This window comes from Carassius auratus, chromosome 22 (genome assembly GCF_003368295.1).
Source record: "Carassius auratus strain Wakin chromosome 22, ASM336829v1, whole genome shotgun sequence".
Lineage (NCBI taxonomy): Eukaryota > Metazoa > Chordata > Actinopteri > Cypriniformes > Cyprinidae > Carassius > Carassius auratus.
Window position 1 is genome coordinate 34,010,778 of NC_039264.1, and position 19,307 is coordinate 34,030,084.

At 37.9% G+C, this 19,307-nt stretch overlaps 1 protein-coding gene across 1 annotated transcript in view; it reads right to left on the reverse strand.

Moving 5' to 3' along the window:
• The window catches only part of LOC113040609 (NACHT, LRR and PYD domains-containing protein 3-like), a 173,761-nt gene that overhangs the window by 123,206 nt on the left and 31,248 nt on the right, over window positions 1-19,307 (reverse strand). The window contains exons 15-16 of the mRNA XM_026198908.1: window positions 6,203-6,373; window positions 2,299-2,469 (exon numbers count right to left, since the gene is read on the reverse strand). Coding sequence (XP_026054693.1) covers window positions 2,299-2,469; window positions 6,203-6,373 — 342 coding nt within the window. The remainder of the gene's footprint in view (window positions 1-2,298; window positions 2,470-6,202; window positions 6,374-19,307) is intronic.

A 19,307-nucleotide genomic window follows, 5' to 3' on the forward strand; every position in this document is an offset into this window, starting at 1 on the left:
AAAAAAAAAGACTAATCTGATCGCACATTTTTTTTCTGAAATGAATCAGGATTAATCCTACCTAACATTAAACTTAAGTATACTTTTATATTGCAATAATTTCAAATTCAATTTTCAAATTAATGTAGAAACAACAAAGACAGTGTTCTGCTTCTGTTTTGAGGCTGTGTATAATTTATGCTGGACTTTTGCATGTATCAGTATTATATTTCTGTGATTCTTTAATGTTCTGTATGAGTTTGATTTTGCCTGCTTCTAGAGTGTAAGTTCTTATGTGAGGACTCTTATTTTGACGCGTTTCAGTGATCGACAGACATTAGGTAATAGAAGCAACAAACTCATGACACAGCAAGCGCTCATGTTTGTGTCACATTTAAATTAATCCTCTGTCGTAAGCATTAGCTGTAATTTCATTTAAATCATTAATCTGTCTAATTTGTATTGCAGGAGAGTATGTTAGGTTTAAATGTGATATAATCAAAGATGTTTATGTTATTGTTGATCGGAGCTTACTTACTTCTGAGTTAACAATGTATCCGTAACATTTTACTAGTTAAACTGATAATAAGTTTGTTACAATTTGATAGTAAATTTCTACATTTCTTTCATTTCTCTTACAGTTTTACTCTGTTCAGTGGCCGATGAGTGTAACTTTGTAAATCATACGCTGGACTATTAAAAGCAAGGCGCTCATATCCTGGCTCAGTGCATAGAATTTGGCTTGCTGTTTATTTATATTGCACTCTTTGGGAAACCAAAACATATAAAGAGAACAGTATAGGCAGTATATTTTTAATATTTGTATAATGGCATCTTTTATTATGACTGAAGGTGAGTATAACCAATATGTCTCTAGGAAATATTTTTTTCCTAATATTAAACATTGACTACAGCCATTCAACATTACAGTATAATTGAGAGCTATCAATTTGAACAATTATTAGACTTTATAAAAAAAAAAAAAAAAAAAAAAAAAAACTTCTAATTTGAGTGAACCCATTATAATAAATTGTATACCTGTGCCCTTCAGTGAGTAGGAATATACAGAAATTGAATAAGTTTACATCTAAATTCTAAAATAAGTATGGATAAATCCTTAAAGCTATAAAAGATATTGAGACTAGACTTTACCCATTTAGAAATTTATAAGAAACTGAAAAAAGCACAAATGTCAGGGCATGACAAAACTTCTCCAGGCCCCAAAAATACCCTTAGACTCCAGAGGGTTAACATTACAGCAGCTGGGTTAAGGTTTTTTGACTACTATAACTTCAAGAGCTGTTGCTGCTGAACGTGACGTGGATCTGACACGCATGATCATATTCATTCTTGATTTAACATTAAATGATACAGTTTACATCGCAAGCCACCGTATTTGTGCAATTGAAGAGTACACACTACAAGCACAGTATAATGGCTGACAGGACAGAAAAATTTGTTTTTACTGACATATGGCCTGACATCATCTCATCTGACCACAGCTGCCTCATCACCTGTACTGTTACCGTTGTCATTTGACTAGTGCCTAACTAGTCAGTCAGTCTGAGGCAAAGTTGAGTGAACATCTGAAAAGTCTCTTGTCTGATGTGGATGAAAGAGGTCTTGCATCTAAATAAACACATTTATACTCAAGAAAAAAAAGAGAGACAGAAGCAGCAGTTGTGAGTGGGGTGGCCAACCCTAGCTCACCCCTGCATTAACTGTGTTTATATTTTTAATGCCGTTAAACCGGAAACATTAAATCACCTACATTAATGCACTAATTTTGACAACCCTACAAAATATTTACAACCAGCTCTTGGCTGATCTTCCTTCTACGTAAAAGGTTTTTAACTGACATGGCTTGTACTGCCAACTGTCCTTAATATTCCCGCCACAAATGAGAAATAAAACAGCACTTTAATAGTTAGGCTCCGCCCACAAGAGATAAACCATTTTAAGGTAAGTATAAGGTAAGTAATAATTTTTCAACCTTCTACAAAAAGGAAAATTGATTATACACACATTTCACACTATACATGCATTGTCAGTGGTAAACAGTCAACAAATAAACCAAATACATTTTCCCCTCCCCAAAATATAACCATTTAAAACAGTCCAGATTCACACTCCAAAGTCTTAAGCATTTACAAAGTGCCATAGGTGGTTTGACCCTTTATATCTGTCGTACCCACGGCAAATCCAAAATGGAAGAAGACACAAGCAAGAAACTTCACAGCACAAGAAAGGACAAAAACTGACAAATATACATATAAATTCATAATTGATGTTATAATTAAACCTATCTTTAACACTCACCTCAGCTTTAGTTGACATTTTGGATCCTGTAGTATATGACTGAGTTCCTTCACTCCTGATTGTCCAGGATCATTTCCTGTGAGATCCAGCTCTATCAGGTGTGAAGGGTTTGATCTCAGAGCTGAAGCCAGAGCTTTATAACCTTCTTCAGTGATACTGCAGTCTGAAAGACTAAACCAGGAATGAAAATAGTCCATTATGCTAATTAATCTATTATTCTAGAAATATACTGAACAATAAATTCTAATTCCTCTTAGTTCCTTATACAAACAAATTGAAAATGTATTTTAAAGCCAAAAGATATTTAACTCTTTCCTCGCCTTTATTGGAATTTTCCATCATTCAACTCTACCCTGCTAGTGACAGATTTTTTTGGCTTTCTATGTTTTCACTGTTATACAGTAGGAGGCACTATTAAACATCTCAAAAAGTATTGAACATCTGTGTCAAAATATGCAGAAGTAACAGAAACAAGCAATATGTAACAGCAGCTATGCTAATGATGTCTCTATTTTGTTACTATGCTTTGCCACGGAACTAGGATTTACACAAGCTCCAGTCTGGATCCAGAACACCTGAGAAGAGATGATGCTGACCCTCAGAGGACCACAGATGATGCTAACCCTGAATCAACAAACAGAACTAACAAATATTGCTACAAGTGTGACTGCATCATATAATAATTATTAATAATATTAATAATGTTCATCGTCTAGCTGACTAGCTGACAACGTCTCATATTAATTTTTTCTAAAAATCCTGTCAAACGTGCACAAACTGACAGTCACCATAATAAGCTACTACTAAATATTGTAGAAACATAATTTTCTGTAAAGTTGCTTTGTAACGATTTGTATTGTAAAAAGCGCTATACAAATAAACTTTAATTGAATTGAATATAAAATGTAAGCAGACGCAAATTTAAAATAATTTGATTATTAAACATTGTTCGTTAAATAAATCAGACGTACTATTTGATGTAGGGTATCAGACACGAATCAGACAATTTAAGATTCGATCAGAACATGGTTGAAATATGAGGAGCCGAATACCACAGAAAAGATTAAGACCAACAGGATGCACATAAATCACATCTAAGCACCAGCCAGTCTGAAGCAAGTTCATCAACTAGCAGCTTTCAACATTAAACAAAAGAACACTTATTGACAATTCCAACGCAGGAAGGAGATTGTCAATTTTGGGACAAGTAAGCAAGATTGATGGTCAAAGAGATGCACAGCATGACTGTCACATGTAAACCAATGACAGTCATTACAATCACAAGCTCTTTGGATTGGTTTCCCCTACCTAGAAGAAAGGAAACAGACTGAGATTGCTGAGATCTTTTAACCTCTGTGATCTCCACAGAACATGTCCTTATGTTCAGAATGGCACAGAAACTGTCCTTTACAGATGTAGATGCACCAAAATAAACTCAAAATACTTATAAATGAATATCAGTCCATTGCTTAACTCTTTAACATATATGTATCCCACACATTTGACTATCATATTTCTAATCATTTAGATGTCTTGTTTGTCTTTTTAACTACTGAATAGCTTAAGGGTTCATATTCATGTTAAGTATGTGTGTGTTTGAAAATTAATGCTTGAAACATTTCTCCTAATCATTTCTTAGTTGAATGTGTCATATTAAATAGGTGCATCTTAATAAATTAGAATGTTGTTTAAAAGTTCATTTATTCCAGTAATTAAACTCAAATGGTGAAATAAATTCAATGCACACAGACTGAAGTAGGTTCTTTTAATTGTGATGATTTTGGCTCATATTTAACAAAACCCACTAATTCACTCTCAACAAATTAGAATACTTCATAAGACAAATAAAAGTGAACTGATAGCCTTCTGGAAATTATGTTCATTTAATGTACATGTACTCAATAATTGGTAGGGGCTCCTTTTGCTTTAATTACTGCCTCAATTCAGCGTGGCATGGAGGTGATCAGTTTGTGGCACTGCTGAGGTGGTCTGGAAGCCCAGGGTTCTTTGACAGTGGCCTTCAGCTCATCTGCATTTGTTGGTCTCTTGTTTCTCATTTTCCTTTTGGACAATACACCATAGATTCTCCATGGAGTCAGATCTGGTGAGTTTGCTGGCCAGTCAAGCACACCAACAGCATGGTCATTTTTATTGGACCAACACCAGCAGATGACATTGCACCACAAATCATCACAGACTGTGGAAACTTAACACTGGACTTCAAGCAACTTGGGCTACGAGCTTCTCCATCCTTCCTCAAGACTCTAGGACCTTGGTTTCCAAATGAAATACAAAACTTGTTCTCATCTGAAAAGAGGAATTTGGACCACTGGGCAACTGTCCAAACCAAACTGAGAGACCATTCTGAAGGCTCAGGAAACCTTTGCAGGTGTTTTGAGTTTATTAGCTGATTGGCATGTCATCATATTTTTTATTTGTTGAGACTTAAAACTACTTCAGTCTGTGCATTAAATTTATTTAATACATGAGTTTCACAATTGGAGTTGAATTACTGAAATAAATGAACTTTTCCACGACATTCTAATTCATTGAGATGCACCTGTAGAAATCATGTCCAAATTATACTCTGCAAGAGCGGGAAAATTCGGACCATGTGACTGATAAGACTTGATTTATTTATTGGGAGGAGAAATATATCAACACCCTGAGCAAGACAATATCTAATTGGTCGAGACAACATTTGGGATGTGTCTAACAACCCGGTTTAAATACTTAGGACACCATAGTCAAGTTGCTTTTAGGTTTTCGCTTCTAGTCATGCTTTTTAGCCACTGCCTTTTAGCTCTTTAGCTTTTGCTTTTAGTCACTACTATTCAGTCATCATCTTTAGCGCTCTTTGAGCGTGCTCTGGCTTACATGCCAGCTCCTCCAAAACCATGAGGAGGAACGCCACCTAGTCTCATCAATCTTCATTTCTATTCTTTTACTTTAGTTTCTTTTCTTCTCTGTTGAGAGTTTCGTGTTCTGAATTAAGTTTTGCCTAACACAGTCTCCGAGTCCAACTTCAAGTGCCTTTGTAAAACTTCAACCAGCCCACGTCTCCCGAGCCAAGTTCAGCCGAGCCAACACCCAAACCCCAAACTTCCAGCCAATCAGCAACCTCAGGAAACCACCTTTCGATGACAACAAAAGGGAACCCCTTTACACAGGCAATGCAAGTAACTTACCTCCAGATTCTGAGCTGAGCTGTTGCATTTAATATAATTTTAACCTCATTGAGGAACTCAATGCGAGGGTTAATTAAGTGAATTATGGTTGTTCATGTCTACGCAATTTCACGTATTGCTGTAAACATGGGATTTCATATTTTCATTCTCTTAAACTCATTCTTTCCTTACTTTCTATCTTAGTTTATATGTCTTAGATTTATCCAATAGTCTTATATTGAAAAGAGAAGTATCTTGTGTTTTGTTAATGCCTTAAACTGACGATCTTGTTACTGTGCTAATTAACAGTGTTTTCACTATATTTTGGATTTTAATATCCACTGCAGAATTGATGTTATACGGCTTATTTAATGAATCGCTGGCCGACTCGGTGACCAGACATAAAACAGTGATTGCCCAAATTCCCTTTAAAATCTAAAAATGATTCCCTTTGAGCTAAATTTATCTGTTTCTCTTACATTGACAAAAACATGATTTTGTTCAAACTGTTTGCTTTTTGATTTATAGTGTTGATAAAAACAGACTGCATCATGCAAAATTATCATTATTTATTTTTGGTTAAAAAGCAGAACCTTGTATGATATTCACACAGCAAAATATTCTAATGGACATGACAATTTTGTGAAAATTATATATTTTTTTTAAATGCTGGCGGTAACTTTTTAAAAAGCAGTGGCAGGTAAAGAATAAATATGAAGAAAGAAACATCTACTCACCTGAGCTTCTCCAGTTTACAGTTGTCTTTCAGTCCATCAGAGATCAGCTCCACTCCTGAATCCTTCAGAGTATTATTGCTCAGATCAAGATCCTTCAAACTGCTGGAGTCTGAACTGAGAACTGAAGCAAGAGCTGAACAGCTTTCCTCTGTTAATGCACAGTTACAGAGCCTGGAAATAAACAGATTGTTAATGTATTCACATTCTTAAATTTTCTATAGTGGTAGTGCAGCTGTAATGTTTAATGAGTAATGACAAGTGTTTTACTGCAGCTAGGGCAAAATGCCACATTAATTTACAGTAACTATATTGGTGCCACAAAATTTTCAATCCACTTGTCTTTAATGCTCTCATGTTACATGTGTCTTGTCTCTCACATGTCTTATGAATGACTAACATATAGCTAGTTGGGTTTGGTAATGCTTTCTGGCTCTAATTCCTTGTTTTGTTTTAATATAAGCCACAAAATTTATATTTTTTTCTTCAACAATAAAAAGAAGGCAAAGGGCAAGTACATTTTCATGTACTGATCAACACCACCACGATTACATTATAATTTATAATTTACATCCTTATCAGTCAAACAAAAGATGTGAATTAAAGGGGACCCATTATGCAAAAATTACTTTAGTAAGGTGTTTAATCTGTTAACCAGACCCCACATTTAATGACTCACAACGGAAAGTGCCCTACCTAATTTAAAATTGTAACAGTTCCTTACTTCAATGTGTTACACACATAATTTTGGTGTCTTTGGTAAGAAGACCCTTTGGGCTTTATTTTTTATCAATCAGAGTTGATAATGCTCAAAAATATTAAAAGTTATAGACACTGCAGTGACTTGAAACATTTTTTTACCACACTGAAATGTTTTATTATTTGATATAAAAATTCATGAAATCAGTCCTGGAGCATTTAGAAAAGTAATGGGTTGGAAGTCACATGTCTCATGAGTTTCTATTTCAAATCTGAAGAATATATCATGAAAAATGAGATTCCTGAAACCATTTTTCTGAGAATATTTCTCAGAAAATATTTCAATGGAGGGACTGAGAGCTCTCGGACTAAATCTAAAATATCTTAAACTGTGTTCCGAAGATAAAAAGAGGTCTCACCGGTTTGGAACGACATGAGGGTAAGGTATTAATGACATATCGTATTTTTCGGACTAAAGTCTTACCGGAGTATAAGTCGCATCAGTCCAAAAATACATCATGATGAGGGAAAAAAACTTTTATTAGTCAAACTGGACTATAAGTCGCATTTATTTAGAACCAAGAAACCAAGAGAAAACATTACCGTCTACAGCCGCGAGAGGGCACTCTATGTTTTCAGTGTAGACTACAGGAGCACTGAGCAGCATAGAGCGCCCTCTCGCGGCTGTAGGCGGTAATGTTTTCTCTTGGTTCAGTTTTCTTGGTTCATGTCAAATTAATTTTGATAAATAAGTCACACCTGACTATAAGTCGGAGGACCAGCCAAACTATGAAAAAAAGTGTGACTTATAGTCCGGAAAATACGGTAATTTAGATTTTTGGGTAAACTATCAGTTTAATCAGTTGATACTCTGAATGGCTGTATGCTCATTCTTTATAAAATTGCAACAATGTCATTTGTAAAGTACAGTCTTAGGCACATTAGTATTTTCACCCAAAAAAAGTTTAAGCCAATTATTTATATATTTTTCTGTAGTATGTCAGTAGGAAATATCAGTTTATATTTCTAAACATTCATTTTGCCATTAATTTTAATAATAATCTAGTGAGATTGTTGAATGCACAAGCAGCCTGACAACAGACTGCCTAAGACTAAGACTTTTGAACAGTCGTGTATGTATAAAGTATGTATAATTAGATTAAATATAAGCATAATTCAAGTATGTGTTCACATGTGTTAAGGGCTAGATAGTCGCTGGAGGAAACTGCTGCGGTGTGATGAGCGAAAACTTTACAGTAGATGGGACACAGATTGCTCCCTCGTGACCTTTTGTAAACTGTATTTATGACAAAGAACTGCACAGATACAGATATTCTAACAATCTGTCGATAAACACACCTCGTGTCCTCTGTTTGTGTTTAAGTCGCGCTGCTCCACAGCTGTCTGCAGATAAAAGAGCGCGCTGAAAGATGGAGAGAAGACAAATCTGCCCTCGTTTTCATGTGACATTTAAGAGGACTGACTCTAAGGCAAATTTGTGTACAGTTTATGAAGCCCTGCTAAAAAAAAACTAGCGATGCCCACGCTTCGTGTGTACATTTCGGAGAACCAGGAAAAATATTTCAATCGATCGCTCAGGCATTAAGAGGCACTGAAATCTGCATGCTGATTCGGTTTGGTGCATACCGGTTCCATAGGTACCGGTGCCATATTGGTATCAGGTTTCGGTACCCAACCCAGGCCATAAGTCAATAATCACACTCCATTCATATAGGCGGTGTTCACATTGACAGCTGTGATTACTCATTAATAGCATGCTGATTTGCACTCAAAAAGACTGTAATCATGCAGATACGCACTACAATAAAACACACTCACACATATATGAAAAATTTTGAAAAATAAAACAAATAAAGAAAAAGGGGATTGCTAAGTTATGCCTCCATCAGATGACAGTTGCAGCAAAGCGCACGTCACAAGCGAGCACCACAACCGGTGCATGGACAAGGGGCAGGGTTCATTGGGCCTGTGTCAGGATGCGGGTCAAGAGGCAGATGTAAGTCTACCTTTGAGTGCAGGTGAGGACACGAGCTGGAGGCCATGGAGAAGCAGATTCGGGACCTAGAGGAGAGGCAGGCCTAGCTGAGAGATTAGAGAGCTGCGCTGAAAACCTCCCATGCTGATGCTCACAGGTCCGGGGTAAGTATACAGTGTGCTGCTAACAGTCCAACATTTTCTACTCTGTGGCCCGGTGCACCCAGGACGCAATCTTCCCAGATGTCCTTCACTCCGGTGCTGGGACACCACAGACACTGGGTGCATCCACAGCGGAGGACGCGAGCCAGGCCCCGGGTGACGACTTCTCACCCTCCGGTCTTCGAGATCTCAACCCAGAACCGCTTCGCTCCCCTCTGCGAGACGGAACGTGATGCTGTGATCGTCGGATTTTCCATGCGACAGGCCCATGGTTCGCTAGCTGAAGGTAAAGAGCACACTCACTGTTTCCCTGGTGCTTGTGTTCTCTATGTTTCTGCGCAGATACCCGTTATCATGAAGGCTGTTGAGAGCCCCAGAATGATCGTGCTTCACACCGGAATTAACGACACCACGCTGCAGCAGACAGAGACACTGAAGAGGGACTTCAGGAGCCTGATAGAGACGGTATGCAGCACGACACCGATGGCGACGATCATCATGTCAGGACTAGGGGTTTATTCGTACGTGTATTCATACCGGACCGTTTCGGTTCAGGGCTTTCGGTATGATGCACATGTGTACCTAATGACCGAATGCAATATTTTGTGCGCAGAACATAGGTACAGTTTCGTGTTTCAAACATATTAAGTGCTCCCGCTCTGCAGCTGATTCTAAGGCCGGTGACACACTGGCTGCGTGCCGTGATCGTGGCGTTTCTGCTGCGTATCAGTTGTGTGACGGCTGCTTCGCGCTTTCTGTGTGTTTACACACCAGAATCGTGCCTGACGCGGCGATGGTGCGCTGCTGCTACTTTAGGTGACATAGAAGGAGGCCGCCGACAGACCAGGATATTGTCTGTGTTCGATTTTAAATCGAAATCGATCGAAGTTAAGTCACAGTCTCAAACTTCGAATTAAAAAATGGAATCGTCGATGCTGCCATGGCCCCATGTTGTATGACGGCAAATCAATGACAAAAATATTCGAGCATACAACTGATGCTGGCGCGCGCGCTATATGGCTTCCGCGAGAGGAAAACTGAATCGGATGCGAAGAAACAGGAGCCCGCGTGACATGTACTCTGCGCGCAATACAAGCCCTCGCACGCAATAAAAGCCCTCGCGCGCGCATGCTCATTCCCCACATCCTCGCGCTCGATCATCTCACCTCTGCTCGGGCGAACAATTTTATTTTTGTCAGTCGTGGGGCGGGGCTTGCTGTTTTAGTTGTTATCTCAAATGTCATTGGTTATTCCCCTTTTCCTAAAGTCAGTATTCAACGCCTGTTAGAAAATGATTAATAATTCACTTGACTTGACCCATGACTTCATCAGTGGACCAGATACATGTGAGTAATCATTTCTTTTGCTTGTTTAATTTATTTTTGTCTTTAATGTAATTGAATGCATTGTTTATAGAGTAGATCTTTTGTAGATACTTGATTAACTGGAATTCTTCTGATTGCTATTGATTGCAGTCTTGTAATAAGAGATACACATATTTTACAGACTGTAATGATGCGCACACACACACACACACACATACATATATATATAAATCTAAATCTAAATGAATGACAGTGAAGTGTTTAACAAGTGTTTTATCTTTAATCTTTTAAATAGATACATCGTAATATCTTTTGTGAAGAAGACTACACTTACAAAAGAGAAACTGGATGGCAGTTTATTTTAAGTTTTCAATTGACTAAAGATATAAGTTATTGTTACATTATGTTGTTAATAAAAGTTTTAAATTTGACAATGTAGTGTGGTACATTGCAAACAAAGGTCAGATATTATATTGCATTAAAGTCTAGTTTGAAAATGACAATCTGTGCTTTAAAAAGAATAAATGTAAAAATCGAGAATCGAATCGAACCGTGAGCTTAGAATCGAAAATGCAATCGAATCGAGGATTTGGAGAATCGTGACACCCCTAGTCACCAGCCTAAGGTTTTCAAAATGCATCCCGCGAGTGTGAACATCACTACAACTAGGAAAAAAAACACTACTGTAATTCAAATGCCGCTCCCGTTGGCGTCCAATTCAGCGTACTTTGTATTGAGAAACGTGCACAGACCTACGTCACCAGTCTATTTGCCTAATCTTCCTGGTACTTTACACCGCAGTGGAAACGCAGAAAGCAACAGGTCTGGGGGGGGGAATAGTTCCTGGGGAAAAAAGTTCCTTGTACAAATTTTCCGGGTAATTTCGGTGGAAACGCGGCATATCAGATATGCAAAATAAATCTATTATATCTCTTGCTCTGGCTACCATGTATAGACCACCAGGGCCGTATACAGAATTCCTAAAAGAATTTGCAGTTTTTCTCTCAAACCTTTTGGTTACGGTTGATAAAGGTCTAATTGTTGGAGATTTTACTATTCATGATGATAATACAAATGAAGCATTAGGACTTGCATTTATATGGCTCAGCGCTGCCAATCTATTGTTTCAGCCACCAAAGACAGATTTACAAATAACCTGCTTGATTTATCTCAACTGCTATGTGTACCCAAAAATACACATGAACTAGACGAAATGACTGGCAACATGGGCACTAAGAAGCTGTGGCCCCCATCAAATTGAAAAAGGTTAGAGAAAAACGTACTGTTCCATGGTACAACAGTAATACCCACTCTCTCAAGAAAGAAACTCATAGTCTTGAGTGCAAATGCAGTGCTTTAAAAACTGCAGTGCTTTACAACTATAGGACAGGAAGAGCTAAATAAACTTATCACTGTACCTAAACCAACAACATGTTTATTAGATCCTGTACCCACTAAATTTCTGAAAGTTTTACCTGTAGCCGAAGAACTGCTTCTCAACATTATTAACCTCGTCGTTATCTTTAGGTCACGTCCCAAAACCATTCAAGTTGGCGGTTATTAAGCCTCTTATTAAGAAACCACAACTATATCCTAGTGAACTGGCAAATTATAGGCCCATTTCAAATCTTTCATTTACATATAAAATTTTTGAAAAAGTTGTGTCTGCTCAATTGAGCACCTTCCTGCAAAAAAATGATCTGTATGAAGAATTTCAGTCAGGTTTCAGGCCCCACCATAGCAAAGAAACTGCACTTGCTAAAATAAAACATTTTTTTGCTAGTTTTACTTGATCTTAGTGCTGCGTTCAACACCATAGATCATGACATACTCATAGATCGATTACAAAACTATACAGGTATTCAAGGGCAGTCTCTAAGATGGTTTAGATCCTATTGTCCAATTGCTACCATTTTGTTTATTTAAATGGGGAGTCATCTCATTTATCACCAGTAAAATATGGAGTGCCACAAGAATCCGTCCTAGGTCCCCTTCTATTTTCAATATACATGTTGCCCCTTGGTAATATTATTAGAAAATACGGAATTAGCTTCCACTGTTATGCTGATGATACTCAGCTATATATCTCAACGAGACCAGAAGAAACTTCTAAATTATCTAATCTAACAGAGTGTGTTAAAAATTTAAAAGATTGGATGACCAATCATTTTCTCCAATTAAATTCAGATTAGACAGAGATATTAATTATTGGACCAAAAAACACTACACATAATCTTGTAGATTACAATCTGCAACTAGACGGATGTACTGTTACTTCCTCTACAGCAGGGATCCTCAAATCTGGACCTCGAGATCCACTTTCCTGCAGAGTTTAGCGCTAACCCTAATCAAACACACCTGAGCATGCTAATCAGTGTCAATCAATGTCTTTGGATCATTCGAAAATTGCAGACAGGTGACTTTAATCAGGGTTGGAGCTAAACTCTGCAGTGCATTGGACCTCCAGGGCAAGATTTGAGGAAGGGGGCTCTACAGTCTGGGTGTTATATTAGACAGCAACTTGTCTTTTGAAAATCATATTTCCCATGTTACAAAAACTGCATTCTTCCATCTTAGAAACATTGCCAAGCTACGAAACATATTATCTGTTTCTGATGCAGAAAAGCTACTTCATGCATTCATGACCTCTAGACTGGACTATTGTAATGCACTTCTAGGTGGTTGTCCTGCTTCTTCAATAAACAAGCGACAGGTAGTCCAAAATGCAGAAGCTAGAGTCCTTACCAGGTCAAGAAAATATGATCATATTACCCCAAGTTTACAGTCTCTGCACTGGCTACCTATTAAGTTCCGTATCAGTTACAGATTATCATTACTTACCTATAAGGCCCTAAATGGTTTAGCTCCTGCGTACCTAACTAGCCTCTACCACGTTACAATCCATAACGCACCCTAAGGTCACAAAACGCTGGACATTTGGTAGTTCCTAGGATAGCAAAGTCCACTAAAAGAGTTAGAGCATTTTCACATTTGGCTCCTAAACTCTAGAATAGCCTTCTTGATAATGTTCAGGGTTCAGACACACTCACTCCGTTTAAATCTAGATTAAAAATGCATCTCTTTCGCCAAGCATTCGAATAATGTATCTTAAATTGTAAGTGTAGTTGCATTTGATCAAATGCGCATTCTTATTCTTTAGCTTGGGTTAAACTAATTTTACTTTGTTGGATGAGCAGCTATGCTAATGATGTCTCTATTTGTTTCTATGTTTTGCCATAGGATGTAACTAGGATTTACACAAACTCCAGTCTGGATCCAGAACACCTGAGAAGAGATGATGCTGAGCCTCAGAGGACCTCAGATGATGCTAACCCTGAATCAACAAACAGAACTAACAAATACTGCTACAAGTGTTACTGCATCATATAATAATTATTAATAAATATGAATAATGTTCATTGTTTGCCTGACTACGTCTTGTATTAATTTTTCTAAAAATCCTGTCATACGTGCACAAACTGACAGTCACCACTTATAAGCTTTTACTAAATATTGTAGTAACATAATTTTCTGTAAAGTTGCTTTGTAACTATTTGTATTGTAAAAATACAAAATAAAATAAAAATAAAAAAACAAATAAACTTGAATTGAAAAGAAACCCACCCTCAACCCATCTCTTTTAGAGAACTACAGACCAGTTTTCCTTCTTCCTTTTAATTGCAAAAACATTTGAACGAGCTGTGTTCAACCAAGTCTCCACATTTCTCACACATAACACCCTCTTTGACAGCAACAAATCTGGCTTCAGAAGTGGACATTCAATTGAGACTGCCTTGCTCTCAGTTGTTGAAGCTCTAAGACTGGCAAGAGCGGAATCCAAATCTTCAGTACTTATTCTGCTTGATCTGCCCACTGCTTTTGACACGGTTAACCACCAGATCCTCCTATCTACCATACTGGCAAAAGGCATCTCAGAAACCACACTTCAATGGTTTGAGTCGTACCTATCAGATAGGTCCTTTAAAGTAGTTTGGAGAGGTGAGGGGTCCAAGTCACATCATCTAACTACTGGGTTGCCTCCAGGCTCAGTTTTTGGACCACTTCTCTTCTCTGTCTACATGGCATCATTAGGGGTTCTGTCATTCAGAAACATGGCTTTTCATACCACTGCTATGCTGATGACACTCAACTCTACCTCTCATTCCATCCTGATGATCCGACGGTAGCTATTCGCATCTCAGCTTGTCTAACAGACATTTCTTCCTGGATGATGGACCATCACCTTCAACTCAACCTTGCCAAGACCGAACTGCTTGTGATTCCAGCAAACCCATCTTTCATCACAATTTCACCATCAAGTTAGGCACATCAACCATAACTCCTTCAAAACCAGCTAGAAGCCTTGGAGTTATGATTAATGATCAGCTGACTTTCTCAGACCACATTGCTAAAACTGTCCGATCCTGCAGATGTGCTTTATTCAACATCAAGAAGATCAAGCCCTTTCTTTCGGAACATGCTGCACAACTCCTTGTTCAAGCTCTTGTTCTGTCCAGGCTGGACTATTGCAATGCCCTCTTGGCAGGTCTTCCAGCCAGTTCTATCAAACCTTTACAATTAATCCAAAACATGGCAGCAAGATTAATTTTTGATTATTTTTGCTGCTGAACACAAAGGAAGATATTTCAAAGAATGTTTATTACCAAGCAAATCTTGGGTTCCAAGATATTGTCACAATCATCAGCTGTAGTGCCCATGAACTCCAGTAGAGGGCACTCCACTCAGGGCTCTTGTATTTGTTGAAGTGATGTGTGGGTTGATCCAAAATGAGCCGTTACGAGTCATCAAAAAATATTTTTAATAATATTCGGGTCGCAGACGATCGAGTCGTTTGAAATAAAGATGCTAATTAATCCTTTGTAATTTATATAGCCTTGTACTAGACACAATTTTGAAATACATAGCCCTACACTTTATTGGCTAAATAACTGGAGGCGACAACAGAAAAGGTGAAGACTGGGGAGCAACAGCGCTGTTTTTGGTAAAACATGATTTTGACGACTTCATTAAGTTTTGTTTTATAGAAAACTCTTTTTAAAAGATTTTTGTTTTTGTATAAATTGTACCTTGATTTTGATCAATGTTTTATCAATCAGTTGCCAGTATTTAATAAATAAGAAGCAAATATATAGCAGACAATGTAATGAGGCACAAGCACAATCACTTGCATTGCATGTGAACTGGAGGGCGCCGAAACTCAGCTTGTGCCTCGCAGAATTGACAAATATAGGCTATATATTACAGAAAGCTTGAAATGTCTACTTTTAAATAGGGATGCACCAAATCCAAGATTCGGATTCGGCCGAATACTGGGCTTTTTGACGGGGTTCGGTTTTGGCCGAATCGTAGTTTTTTTTTTCACCGAACCTAACCCTAGGCTGCGCTACGCTGGTCGACGTCACGCGGCCGTTGATTGCGTGAAGGTGTTTATATGAGGAGGAACAAGGCCCGACAGTTCGCTCCAAACTAAACTGTTCAGGAATCTTGAGCAGATGGAACAATTTATACCATAGCAATACAGAGCCAGCCAGTCACATCGGGTGCTGACGTGGAGATAAGCGTTTTTTTTTCGGTGAGCCTTTGATTCCTCTTAGAGAGGATCCTCTTCGGTGGTGGAAGACAAACCAGCAGCGATTTCCACTGCTGGATAAAATAGCAAAAATCTACCTCTGTGCCCAGTTAAAGACTTTTCAGTACTGCTGGGGACATTCGTTCCCACACTCGCAACTGGCTGTCACATGTAGTGTGACAGCTCTGCTGTTAATGCAGAGCGTCTTGTTTTTTTATGAAACTCATTTCATGTGAAAGATTAGAGGTTTTACGTTAATTTAATTATGATGCAGCAGATGTGTGTGATCTTCCGTAATATTTTTCGGAATATTTGGCTACTGTTCTAATCGTAGCCTATCCTACTGTTATAAACGAAAACTAAACAGGCTGCTATACATGTTTATTGAGTTAATGTTCAATAACATTAATTTTAGTTAAGTCACCAAACATATTCAGATTTTTAAAAAGAAAAGAAAAACACTTTTCTTTGCATTGCTGCACTTTTATTGAAAGGTTTTGGTTGTTTACTTGGGTAAGCATAAGCTTGGTAATTGTCAAAAAGGTTTTTCTCACTTGTCATCCTGGCATAATGTTGCCTATTCTTTTTCTTTTCTTTCTTTTTTTTACAGATAAAATAAAATAAAATGAAAAATACATTGCTGTGGACGTTGTTTACTTAATGTGTTTTGCTGTTTTAATGGAATAAGGATGCGAGTAGGATTTGGTATTCAGTTTCGGATTCGGACAAATCTTAAACAGTGGATTCGGTATTCAGCCAAACCCCAAAAATCTGGATTCGGTGCATCCCTACTTTTAAACGAAAATATTCAAACCAAAATAAATAGGCTACTCTCTTGATTATGTAATCCATATGAAATGTGCATTTATCTCTGTCATTTATGGCGAGTGCCCATCCTCAACTTCACCTTTGCAGCGACAAAGAAAACACCAGACATCACATCTTTCACAATTTTTTTATAATTATTGACAAAATTTAAAAAAAAAATTGGGGGGGATGAGGGGGCAACCCAGCGCTGGGTCAAAAAGGGACGAACCCAACGCTGGGTTATTTTTACCCAACCAGTTGGGTTATTATGTTTAACCCAGCCTGCTGGGTTGCTTTTTTTAATGGTTTAAAATGAATATTTTGCAGGGTTTCAAAAACCAGAGCGGGGGTTTTTTAATCACTGTATTTCAGAAGGAAAACTACTGTATTTAGAAAATGTTCAAATTCATTTAGCATGTAATGATAGGCAGCGTTTGTGAGCTCAGTGCCGCTTTGCAGCCGTTACAGGAGAAACCTCTACATCTAGTCAAGTCAAGTCACCTTTATTTATATATCGCTTTAAACAAAAAAGATTGTGTCAAAGCAACTGAACAACATTAGATACAAAAACAGTGTGTCAATTCAAAATGACAGTAAAAGGCAGTATATCATTGAATTCAGTGATTTCATCATCTCAGTTCAGTTAAGTTTTATTAAAATGAGCTTAGAGCTAATCACCACCAGGTGTTACCCATTACCATTCTCCTATATATATATACACTGTGTTTGTACTCAATGATAGCAAAGTCTTGTTTACCCCTTTCTAGCATTTCCAAGAGTTTTCTTAGTGTTTGTTCTTTCCTTGTCTGTTTTTGATTGTGTATACCGCCTTTGATTCTCTGCCGCCTGCCCCGATCTCTGCCTGGTACTGTTATTGATTCTGTATAGCCCTTTACACACTTGAAGGTGTTGTTTGTTTACTGCCTGTTTTACCATTCTAAAATAAATTCTGCAAATGCGTAACAGATATATTATGGAAGTGAAAAGGATCTAAGAATAGTTTGTATATTAACATTATTCCAAATATCCTCCTCTGTGTTCAGTAGAACAAAGAAATGTATACAGGTTTAGAACAATTCAATGTTGAGTAAATTATGAAAATTTAAATTTTGGAGTGAACTATCACTTAAAGACAGGTACTGTGATTGTATTGAATAAAAATACCACTGAACTGCAACTGGAACACTATGGTGCCATGTACAATATCATTTTGCTACGTTTTTGTAATACTTTTTGTAAATAGGGTTTGGTGAATTTATCAGTTTCTCTTGAGCATCTGACTGACTTCTGTGTTGTGTTTTTCAGATGATAAGCAAGGTGACCATGAGACACAAACGGGGGGGGGGGGGGGGGGGGGGGGTTTGTCAACCCATTGACAGACCACACTTAGGCTATCCCTCAGGAAATAAAACAATGATGCACAATGCAACACAGTTCCAAAGTGAAGATCCCTTAGCCTTTGCAATTCCCAGGAATGACACTAGCTGTTTATTGCAGACTGGCTTCACCCTTAGTGTCTTCAAACAACATGTTAAACAGCAATTTTACACTTGCATTTTTCATATGCACATATTGGACCAAATTGATGTTCATGATGAAGTTGAAGTTAAATTTACTATTAAAAGTAAATGCTGAAGCTTTGTGCGTGAACGTCAGGTTCAGACAAAGTAAGTTGTATGTTTATTTTCCTAAATGCCTTACCGAAAGCAATTCTTGGAACTCTAATGTTGCTAAAGCTACCATTGTCTCTGTCTGTTTTCACTGGTGCTGCCTTCATGTGCTAACAAAATGACTGTAAATAGGAATGAGGTAGTTAAAAATTGCATATGAAAGCAATGTGAAGGGTTGTTTCCCTTTCAAGGAAATTTTGAACTGCGTCCTCTAGAGGGCACTATGGGAAACACCTCGTCGTGACCAGTGTCTGAAGTATACATTGAAAAAAACACCAAAGAACGGTCACCTATGAGCGTGCTACTTTGAGCTCAGAGTTCTCCTCTCATATGAGACTGAGTTCTCTGTTTTTTCCCCAGAGCGCTCCAGTATTGTTTCCATAGATCGAGTTGATGACTATCAAACAGCACCATTCCATCTATGAGCTGCTCTATCAGAGTGCCACGAGAGCCCCTCCTTAGAACAGTATTTGAAAATCCATGCACTGGTAAGTCTGCACATGAAGTCTTTGCACACTTTGAGTAAAAAAAAAAAAAGGTAAGTCCGCACACTAATATTCTGCGTTCTTCCTAAAATCCTATATGGTGAGGGGTCTGTGCGGTTGCTTCGTGCCCTTTCTCGAGTTGGTGGAAAGCCCTGTTCATATTGGGCGCCACTGCACCTATGGATACCTGTGTAAACAGGGTGTTGCTACTAGAGAACTGTTGAGACAACTCTTTCAGCAAAATTATGTGAAAGCCAGCAGTAGCCTCTGTGTGACAGGCAAGACTTTAAATCTTGTATCCCTTTAAAGGAATCTTTCCTGATTCCAAGCCTTCTGCTTTTCCTCATTTTTTCAATGTATACTTCAGACACGGGT